The sequence below is a fragment of the Metschnikowia bicuspidata genome, assembly GCF_001664035.1.
Source record: "Metschnikowia bicuspidata var. bicuspidata NRRL YB-4993 chromosome Unknown METBIscaffold_1, whole genome shotgun sequence".
NCBI lineage: Eukaryota > Fungi > Ascomycota > Pichiomycetes > Serinales > Metschnikowiaceae > Metschnikowia > Metschnikowia bicuspidata.
The window spans coordinates 4,533,461-4,543,782 of record NW_017387731.1 but is presented as its reverse complement, the minus strand read 5'-3'; the positions used below and the strand labels follow the sequence as shown (position 1 = coordinate 4,543,782).

General features: G+C 49.8%; 5 protein-coding genes across 5 annotated transcripts in view; 2 read left to right on the top strand and 3 right to left on the bottom strand.

Annotated features, from left to right (window-relative positions):
* The window catches only part of AMS1 (alpha-mannosidase), a 3,343-nt gene extending 722 nt beyond the window's left edge, over nucleotides 1–2,621 (bottom strand). The window contains exon 1 of the mRNA XM_018855661.1: nucleotides 77–2,621. Coding sequence (XP_018714716.1) covers nucleotides 77–2,524 — 2,448 coding nt within the window. The 5' untranslated portion in view covers nucleotides 2,525–2,621. The remainder of the gene's footprint in view (nucleotides 1–76) is intronic.
* A 786-nt stretch (nucleotides 2,622–3,407) lies between these two features.
* On the bottom strand, nucleotides 3,408–3,629 carry METBIDRAFT_34250 (uncharacterized protein; the record flags this gene model as incomplete). Its single annotated transcript, XM_018856454.1, has 1 exon — nucleotides 3,408–3,629. One exon carries the CDS (start codon nucleotides 3,627–3,629, stop codon nucleotides 3,408–3,410), a length of 222 nt encoding a protein of 73 aa, XP_018714715.1.
* Nucleotides 3,630–4,857: 1,228 nt separating this feature from the next.
* METBIDRAFT_34634 (uncharacterized protein) lies at nucleotides 4,858–5,457 on the top strand (the record flags this gene model as incomplete). Its single annotated transcript, XM_018856503.1, has 2 exons — nucleotides 4,858–5,326; nucleotides 5,378–5,457. 2 exons carry the CDS (start codon nucleotides 4,858–4,860, stop codon nucleotides 5,455–5,457), a joined length of 549 nt encoding a protein of 182 aa, XP_018714714.1.
* A 405-nt stretch (nucleotides 5,458–5,862) lies between these two features.
* METBIDRAFT_77067 (uncharacterized protein) lies at nucleotides 5,863–8,025 on the bottom strand (the record flags this gene model as incomplete). Its single annotated transcript, XM_018858631.1, has 2 exons — nucleotides 5,863–7,743; nucleotides 7,870–8,025. The coding sequence occupies 2 exons, from the start codon at nucleotides 8,023–8,025 to the stop codon at nucleotides 5,863–5,865; spliced, it is 2,037 nt and encodes a 678-aa protein (XP_018714713.1).
* Nucleotides 8,026–8,722: 697 nt separating this feature from the next.
* Nucleotides 8,723–9,139, top strand: METBIDRAFT_34132 (thioredoxin family protein; the record flags this gene model as incomplete). Its single annotated transcript, XM_018856445.1, has 1 exon — nucleotides 8,723–9,139. The coding sequence occupies one exon, from the start codon at nucleotides 8,723–8,725 to the stop codon at nucleotides 9,137–9,139; it is 417 nt and encodes a 138-aa protein (XP_018714712.1).
* Between the last annotated feature and the right edge of the window lie 1,183 nt (nucleotides 9,140–10,322).

Here is a 10,322-nt window from a genome sequence, read left to right as displayed (position 1 = left end):
TGTTCTGCGGCACGTGTGTATCGTCAGCAATACCCTGAAGAGATATGGTGGTTTCGATGCTAGAACTGTCGGAGATCTTGTGCTTCACAACTAATTTCGACTCAAGGGGGTCGCTGGAAACAGACAAAATCTCTCCTTTGGTCAAATAAGAGAACTTGTTGAGTGAGTATATCTCGGTGTCCCAGGCGGGGAAGCTTAACGGCTCATCATCAAAAAGCACGAATTGATTCCCAACACCACCTGTTTGCTTTGTGGCTGTTTGATCAATAATCTCTCGATCGGCCTTCAAATCATACAACGATTTGACTTCACCGTTTGCCGTTATCTTTGCTTCAAGGAGCCCATTGGTTAGAATAAATTCCTTGTTATCAACAGCCTTAATCGAAGCAGGGTACTTAAGCCCGCCTTTTTTAATAAAGCTGTTTGTACAGGTATCAAACCCAAGCTTTATTGTGTCTCTGTCTTCAATTTTTAGCAACCTGTTGTCGAGGTTCAAAGATTCAATTTCCCTGTGCGGTACTGAAATCAACTCGGTTCGGTCCCAAGGCAATGTGTTGATACCAACAATTTCCGCTCTTTTTTCCTTCTCCATATAGGAAAGAGCATCTTCCAAAAGCTCATCCAAAGTCTTCATTACTTTGGTGAGCATTGGCTTCACTTCCTCGTAGTAAACCATTCCAATGCAAGACCCAGGCAAAACATCATGGAATTGGCACAAAGCAATGTCCTCCCAAAGATCATGGATAGCTTTTGTTGGGTACTTGTAAGCTGTAGTGATCGAGAGAAGTGTGGCGAGGAGTTCCAAGTCGTGCATCTTAATTTCGGAGAATCTCATCCATTTCTTGACGTCTGCCTGTGTGGTGTAAGTTCCCCTATGAAACTCCAAGTAGATTTCGCCTGTCCAAGTAGGAAGGCTCCTCCCGTTATCGGATCTCTCTAAGACGTTGTCGTAGAACTCTTCAACCGTGTTTCCAAGGTGTACGGAAGGAATTGCAGCGTTGGTGTTTGCCATTCCTCTGCATCTTCTCAACTTCTCCAACATCTCTTCAGTGGGGCCGCCGCCTCCATCTCCGTGCCCATAGAGAAGAAGACCCGTTGGGACATCTCTCAAATTTTTGTGTTGCCCTTGGGATCTCACCACATCTCCAAAGTTGGCACTGGCGGTATACGTATTTGCTGGCGGCATATGGACCAACACTTGAGAACCGTCGATCGCCTTCCAGTTGAAGGTGGACAACGGGAAGGTGTTGATGTTGTTCCATGAGAGCTTCTGGGTGAGAAACTTCTCGATACCCGAAATCTGGCATATCTGGGGTATTTGCGAGGAATACCCAAACGTGTCCGGGAGCCAAAACACCGTAGAAGGAGCTCCAAATTCATCGAGCAACCACCTTTGACCCAAGAGAAACTGCCTGATAAGAGACTCTCCGCCGGGCATGTTGGTGTCGTTCTCTACCCAGGACCCGCCAATTGGAAGAAACTGATTGGTAACAAACTTTTTCTTGATTCTCTTCAAAATTTCTGGATGGTCTTGTTTCAACCACTTGAATTGCTGCATCTGAGATGCAACAAATATGTATTCCGGGTACTCATCGGCAATCTTGAGCTGGGTTGTCCAGGAACGCACAATTTTACGCCTAGTCTCTGCAAAGGGCCAGAGCCATGCCGTGTCAATGTGACAGTTTCCTACTCCATAGACATCAATTTTATTCAATGGGTTCACATGAAAAACCTCATCTGAGTCGATGTGGGCACCCAAGAATTTGGAGGCGATCTTTCTGCATTTCGCAATAGAGCCCCGGTCATTGGCATCAAAAGTATCCATAATTTCGGTTGCAACCAGCGCAGCCTGGTACTTGCTGCCACCCAGGCCCAATTCTCGGGCGGCATCGCCAATAATCCAAAAGTCCCAGAACAATCTACGGGCCTCCACATCAGGAAGCACGAGGTCGCATCTGTTGAGACGGAAATACCTGTTTGGGTCCGGGGTTCCGCCGTCGCCATTGCCGAACATACCATTACAGGCAATTTCCAAATAGAAAAGCTGTTTTTCGGTTTTCCAGAATTCCTTGGGTAATCTAAAAAGCGTACGCTCGCCACCCGTAAAGGCCTGCAAAGGCGTGCCGTGGGAGTCGTATATAAGCCCCTCATTACTACAGTCCCAGTCAAAGTCGATCTCCTCCGCCGCTGAAATCCATGACTCTGGAATCTTCCATTCAATTCTAAACCAAAACGTTTTCCATGAGGGCCCATAGTTATCGCCTTTTTTCGCGTTCTTCCACTCGATTTCATCGAATTTGATATCGCGGAATAAAGGACGGGCCGTTTTGCCATTTTCGTCCGGCACGCGCCACACTTTCAAGTCAATGGCGTCCGTGTTTGAGTCCACTCTTTCTAAATCATAGAACTTCGGCAAATTCAACGACAGGTACCTGCCTCCGTCGGTGAACTGACGCAACCTATTAAGAAATAGATTGTCGATTGGCTTGAAGTTGGGCTGCAAATTGATGGAATCGTAGCTCATAATGATGGATGGTCGCAACGCCGCAGTCTTTAGAAAATGTGTTTTTAATGTGTTTTATTTTTTTGCGTATTGCGTATTTTGTGAAAGAAGAAAGAAGTGAACCGTGTGGAATGACTAGAATATATTATACTGGGGCTAGAAATATGGGGTCACCGCAGCCAGGTTTGCGCGGCTGGGAGTGCACGTGGCAGGCAGAAGCATAAAGTGGAGAAGCCGGAGAAGTTGAGTGAATACAGCGGCAGACCAAAGATGACTAGTTGGCGCTTCCAACAAAAGAAAAAGTAACGATCTTTTAGTGATTTTCTACTTTTGCTCTTGTTTCTATTTTCTTTCTGCTGGTGGCTTTTTGGTCGTTTCTGATGGACGCCAGTGTTTGAGCAACATTTCCCTATGTGCATTGTGCAAGACTGTTCTCGACAATAATTCCGCTTTCGGGACGAGATAGCCTGCACGCGGGAAATGTCTGGTCTGGATGGAAAAGTAACAAGTTTGTACGGGATGATGGGGTGGATACTTTATGAATTTTGAAGGTAGAGGTGCTAGCGTGTAGATGAAGACGTGAATGTGAAGCTCGGGACAAAACTTCAACACAAGGACTACTTTCCAGCACAAGGACTACTTTCCAGCACAAGGACTACTTTCTAACACAAGTATTCCTTTCTAACATTTGCAGTGCAGTTTCCCTACGCCGACACGTCTGGCTCTAGCTATGTTCAGATTCCTCGGCAGCAGTCATGTTTGCAGCTGACGGTCTTTCCAATCGAAGGTGGTGAAACTACAGGTGGCAAAATAAGAATGTAGATATATTCATCTATAAAGTGGCCGAGCATCAATACAGTGAGGGGTCCGATTCTTGACGATTTCAACTGTTGGCTTTCCTAATTCATTGAATCTTGACCTCCTTGTCCTCTTCAATAGAATTCACGAGATGGTGGTTCTTGATAAAATCAGCAACAGGCTGGGTCAACTTCACAGAGAACCCCTTGATCAACGAGAACTCGTCAAGAATCACTCCTCCTTGTTCTGCGATCTTCAGCTTTAAGCTGTTCACATCCTCGGTGGATGCGGTTTCTTTTAATGTGACGATATGGTTTTTGGAAGACATTGCTTTAATTTCTCGTGTTTTGTGTTAGGAAGAGGGGGCTACGGAGGCGAGGAATCTGGGGACGGTGTTTATCAGAGAGCCAGCCGTGTAGTCTGCAGGAATGTATCCCATGTCCGGTTTCAAACAATCAAAGAGCAGACAACTAAACACGGGGAGAAAAGAAAAGAAAATGAACAGAATCAATTCTCATTTTTGCAATAATTCTATCTCTGCAATAGCCAGCGACATGGTTTCTCAGTCAACTCAGCTCTCTACGGATGAGTTGCCTCTGTATTATCTCTTGTAATCGGACTGTATACTGGGCGAGCGTTGTATGATAGGTATCATCTAGGATGCCTGGTACCTACGTCTCGCTGGAAACAATAATTCAACAGATGACGGTACATCAGAAATCAATTGCACTAGCATTGGTATTGTTGATTTAAACCTCTTAAGTTGTCAAAGTTGGCCCACTTGTCCAGAGATGTGTTCTGGCGAGATCGCAGCATATGCACAACAGCAAGAACCTCACTCGACGCGTGACCTAGTCAAGCTTTGAAATATGAGCCCAAAGAATGCATAGAGACTATGAGCTCACGTGTCCCTAAATGCTCGTCCATCAGAAGGGAAGATGCCTCATTTCTACTAGAATAAGTATCTTTCGCACGTTCCAAAAACTGGGTCTGGATAAGCCTGGAATCTGTTGAACAAGCGTCTCCCTGGAATGTATGTGTCGCCAATTGACCGCTTTTTGAACAGGCTCCGCAGGCCGGGCTTCTTCATTTATATTGGCCTTATAGTGGGAGCGCTCGGATGGACCTGGTGGGATATTCGACGCATGTCAAAAATGATCGAAGAAGAGAAGAAAAGAGAAGATGAGCAGCTGAGGGAGAAGCTGAAAAAGTAGCCAGTAACCAGGTTCAATCCTAGGTACGTGACATGCGACCAGGCTACCGTAGCCTGGTCGCACATTCGAGAGTCTCCGTGCAAGAGGCCCCAATTCAACTTGTGTATATATCCAATAACATGAGCCCTTTTCCCGACCCTACATTCCGAAGATGTCTCGCTGCTGCTGTCGATTTTATCTACTTTTTTAGGGCTAGCTTGCTGCGTTCGCCGTCCTTTATTATTTGCAATAAACTCTTATCAGGACCCGCACCGCACTGCCCTTTGAAATTGGAGCATCGCGCATCGTACCTGGCTTTAAGAAACATCGCCATCTTCTAGAACCCCTGTACCCCTCCCCAAAATGGACCATATGGCTTCCAAATACCCGCTATGGAAGCGTGTGCTTCATAAGTTCCAGGCGCGGAGAGATATCCCGTTTCGTAAGAAGTTTTTCGTCGGCTACGACCTCCATGGAAACACGTACTGGGAGTTCACAATAGATGGAAACATGCACCGTCTCCGTAGAAAGTTGGAGCCTTTCCAGGAATCGCCTTTCAAATCTGACTACTTCGAGACCGTGCCTCCACAATGGCTTCAGTGGCTCCGCCGGACAAAAAGAGATGCCCCCACTTTGCAAGAACTCATGGACGACCAGCTCAGGCAACAGCGGATCAAGATTTTGGCAATGCACGCCGACCAGAAATGGACGATGGAAAAGCAACGTTTGGAGCAAGAACAGGCGTTCAAGCTCCAGGCTGAGTTGGACAAGGTGAAACAGGAAAATGCTTCCTTCGAACTCCGGCAGAAGGAGACTATTGAGAAAAGCGATAGTGTGGCCAATGGACTGGCCCCAAAGCAAGACAAAAACCCGGATGTAAAAGCAGCCGATCCTTGGGCCGAGTCCGAGGCGAGAGCCAAGGAAAACCCAATCGAGTCTGCGGTTTTGAAACCAAGAAAGTGAGGTGCCCATGGAACATGTATATAGTGTGAGGTGCTAGTAGAATATTAAGGTCGGTAATCCCAAGGCGTTTGCGCCAGATCAAAGAAGAATCTTCTGCAACTCAAAAAGAAATCGACGCAATGTTGTCAAGACCTCGGGCTGAAACTTCTGTGTGTGCTCATTTCAGGGTCTATGAGAAGAGAAGTACGTCCCTTCTGAACTCACGGGCTTGCTTCTGGCTTACGCAGAAAACGTCAACTAGGTAGCACCGTATCAGAAATGCGTTTGTCTCAGAAAAGAACGGCATGTCCGAGTGCCAGACCAGGTATCGGCCCCAACGATATATATGTGTGCCAGCCTCGATGTACCAAAAACACCCAGGCCAGGGTCTATATCCATCGATTTATTCAGTTCAGATTATGTATTTTACAACGTCTTCAACAACAATTGCGCACCCTTGTTGTCAGTGTCACGCTCCAAGTCCTTTCTCAACTTCTTCACGGCTTTGCGGAGCTCGTCGGCCTTCTTCTTGTTCTGGAGAGCCAACACCTCGAAAACAGCAAGCACGACGAAAGAGCCCTGGCCGGTGACCCACTTCAGAAGCGCCTTGTCTTGCAAGAAAGCATCGCTCAATCTGACGGCAAACTCCGAGCCGACCTTCGCAATGCTGGCGTTTTCAACGGCCACCAACTGGCGAGTCTCGCTGTTCCACTTGAACTCGTTACCCTGGATCAAGGCCTTCAAAGTTCGGGAGAAGAACGGGGTTTTGTTGAGCAAGTGGAAGTCCTCCAAGATATCAGACGCGAACGTGATGTCGTAGATCGCGTCCACCAACTGCGGCCTCAACGTGGAGTTGACGTCGTCGTCTTCCGTCACTGTGAGCACGAGCTCGGTGACAAACTGAGCGGCGATATTCAGCGATAAGAGCTGGGCAAGGGTGGGCTCGCTGTCGGCCGACGTGGTGGCCAAAAGCGACTTGTAGATCAAGGGCAATGCCTTGCTTTGCAACTCGGCCAACCTCTGTTCCTGTGGCTTCTTGGTGGTCTTGGCGTAGGCCAAGGCCTCGTACTTGTGGAGCTCCTGCTTTATCTTCGGGGCAAAGTACTTCCCGGCCAAGCCCTTGAGCAAATACAACAAGGGCCTGCGGGCAAACTTGTCTTGCACAAGCTCGGGCAAAAGCTCCGGGGTGAACAACTCTGCACTGAAGGACTTGTGCACCAAGACGGTATCATCGACAGTCATGAACAAGGTGATCAAGACCGCGTTACCGTACTCGTTTTTGATCAACTCCTTGCCGTGGGCCTTCAAGGAGCGGATGATGATCTTTCTCTCCTTGGCGTTGGCAATGGCAATGAGCGAGGACGCCACCTCGGCACCCTCCTGCGTGTGCACCAACTCGGCAAACTGCTCGGCCAAGGCATCGATGAAGTCTCTGATCTGCAGGTCGTTCTTCTCGACGTCCGCAACCAAGATAGTCACGTAGTCCTTCATGGCCGCGTGCAAGATCTGGAAGCCGGTGGAGCCCTTGGCGATCGACGCGACAATGGTTCCGCTCAAGTTGGTCATGATGAGCTGCTTCTTCTCCGCAGACTCGTTGACAATGTCGAGGATGGTCTTGTCCTTGCCGGAGTCCTTGAACACGGCGTACTCGGAGCCCCAGAACTCGCGGATCATCTGCTGCTTCTGCTGCGCACTGGAGTACAACACGAACAAGTCCTCCACCACGTACGCGCCCTCCTTGTGTCTCATGAGCTTTCTCAAGTTGCCGTGGAGCTCGTCCACGATGAGCGCACGCGACTCCTTGGTGCCGTAGTGCAAGATCTTCACCAACAAGTACTTGCCGTAGGACGAGGTGGCCAACTTGTAGTAGTTGCCCTTGAGCGCCCGCACAATGGCCTCTCTCCGCTCCTTGGTCGTGTGCTTGATCAACGTCTGCACCACACGCGAGGCGTCGTGCTTCAACACCAAGTCGTGCACAATGTCCTTGGAGAGCTCCCAGATCTCGTTGCACAACTTCTCCTTGATCTCCTTTGGTGGCGGGGGCTTGGTGACTCTCAACTTCTCCCAGAGCGACTTGATGCGCTCGACCTCGGCTCCGGCCTTGCGGCTCAACTTCCTCTCTGCCAACAACTTCCTCTGCTCGGCGTGCTGCTCGGCGGACGTCTTTTTGTTGGGGTCCGCGGGCTTGGTCTCGCCGTCGGCCTTGTTGGCCTTGTCGCCACTGTCGCCGGACTCGGCGCCGGACTCGGCACCGCTCGACTCGTCCAAGTCGTCCAATTCGTCAGCATCACTTTCGTCTCCCGATGCCTTTTCAGGCTTGTCCTCGGTGTCGGAGTCCAAGTCGTCGCCCTCCGACTCGGACCCGGACCCGGAGTCTGAACCGGACTCGGACCCGGACCCAGAGCCAGAGTCGGACCCGGACCCGGAGCCTGCAGCCTTGTCCGAGTCGTCCTCGGCAGACTCGTAGAAGGTGGCCTCGTTCTCCGAAGAGCTCTCGGGCTCCGGCACGGGCTGCGGCTTGAACTTGGCTTTTTTCGCCTCGCCGCTGGCGTTGCCCTTGGCAGCAGCACGTTTGACTCCCTTACCCATGTTTTGTCTATGTGTGTGTGAACCGAGTGGGTGTACTAGTGGAGCTTAGCTTGGAGAAGGCATCGCACAATTAGAGGTGAAAATATACTGTGCGATGCGATCACGTGCGCCGCCGCCGGCCCATACAGTAGGGCAGCCCCAAGCGGCCATTCTGAGCGTGCTTGCGGGCTTTTTCGGCGCCGGCCCAGTAAGTGGCCGCTGAGGCCATGAAAGCTTTCGTTTGCCCTGAAAAAAACCGGGATTTTGGGCATCCCGTGGTGCCAGCGATTGCATGCGAATGGGTCCGGCGGGCCTCGCCCAGACATATATACAAGCCGCAATGCTGCTTGGCCTTGCCGTGGGGGTGCAAGCCTGGAGCACGCCCGGTTTTTTGGTCCCGCAGCCAGGCTGTCCCGACGGGCACCCATGTTCATTGATTCCCCCGGCCCAGTTTTTTGAAGCGGGCGTCCCTTTTTTTTTTCCAGCCACCCGCCATTTCGTGGCCCCGAATATTACACCGCGGGCACCCAGCTATTCTCAGCGCGCACCTAGGAACCATGGCCCCAATGAACCATGGCCCCAATGAATCATGGCCACCAGTGCAGTACCGCGAGCCGGCCCCACCATTACTAAGTCGCCATCCGGCCAGAACCCACCATATTTTCACAGTACACTGCTACAGTACACTGGGAATTGCCAACAAGCCAATAAAAGAAACATGTTCCGTCAAGCATTGAGAACCGCACAGCACGCGCGGGCCGGCGCCAGGCTCAGCACCAGGCTCAACTCCACGTCGCTGGCCGTGGCCGAGATCTCGGACTTGGCCCACTTCACCCGCATAATCAACAACAAGAAAAAGGTGTCTGTGGTGGACTTCTACGCCACGTGGTGCGGCCCGTGCAAGGCCATTGCGCCCATTTTCGACGCGTTGGCCCAGAAAGTCCCGGAGGCCGGGTTTGCCCGTGTGGACGTCGACCGGGCCGAGGACGTGGCGCGGGAGTACGGCATCACGGCCATGCCCACGATTCTTTTTTTCCAGGACGGCGAGAAGGTGAGCACGATTGTGGGCGCCAATGTGCCGCAGTTGTTGAAGACCATCCAGGAGTACTCGGGCGTGGACGTCAAGCTGAGATAGGCGTTAGTGTATGGTACTTAGAGAATGAACAGATGCGCTGTTTGAGCGGGCCGTGTTGCCTGTTGAAGACGTAGGTGGGGAGCTTGGGATTGCGGGTGTGGCTGGGAGTGTTTCCCTGTCAGCTTTGGAGGGTGCATTGTGGGGTGAAACACCGGAGAGAAGGTCTTTTGGAAAGCTATATGACGGTGTCTTTAGAAGCAGGTGCTTGAAGCGTGGTTCCAGAAACACGTGTATTGTAGAACTGTGGGGGTGGGGCTTCGAATGAAAGGTGTGTTCAAACGCAGGAGTGCTGAAGAGTAGGGGTTTTACAAAGAATATGGAAGTATGCACATTGGGAGAAATCTGACGAGTGGGCCATTCAAGACGCTGGTAATCAAGAGCAGGTGGATAAAAGATGTGTATTGAAGATCTGGTGGACATAAGATGTGTATTGAAGATCTGGTGGATATAAGATGTGTATTGAAGATCTGGTGGATAAAAGAGATGTAATCAAGAGCAGGTGGATAAAAGAGATGTAATCAAGAGCAGGTGGATAAAAGATGGGTAGTAAAGAGCAGGTCGATAAAAGATGTGTAGTAAAGAGCAGGCGGAATCAATGCTAGGTGAAATATAGAGTAGGCGTATGAAAGGGCATGTGTATTGAAGATCTGGTGTGTTAAAGAGGTGTAATAAAGAGCTAGTGTATTAAAGAGTTGTATAAAAGAGCTGGTGCAATGAAGAGCTGAAATACAAAGCATGTGGAATAAATGCCAGGTGAAATAGAGAGCAGATGAATTAGAGAGTACGTGTATCAGGCACATACGTCAAAGAGCAGGTGCAATAAAAAGGTGCAATAAAAAGCAGGTGCAATAAAAAGGTGGAATAATAAGCATGTGGAATGAAGGACAGGTGTGACAGAGATCAACGGCAATAAAAGCAGCTGTTATAAAAACTCTTGACCAAAATAAATCAATCAATCTTCTGAACATTCACTTCTTCAATTGGCAGCTCTACTGAAAAGGTGGATGCGAAGGCTGTTTGGTGAGCAGTCCTCAATACGGAAGGCATATCAGAGCATGTACACCACAGGCAGGTACTGGAAAAATATACATTGTAAAAGGTGAGTCTTTCAAAAACAGCAACGCGCTTACCATGAAAAGGGTCTGGAAGAGCTGCAATGTCGGAACTTTGGTCATCTGCAGAT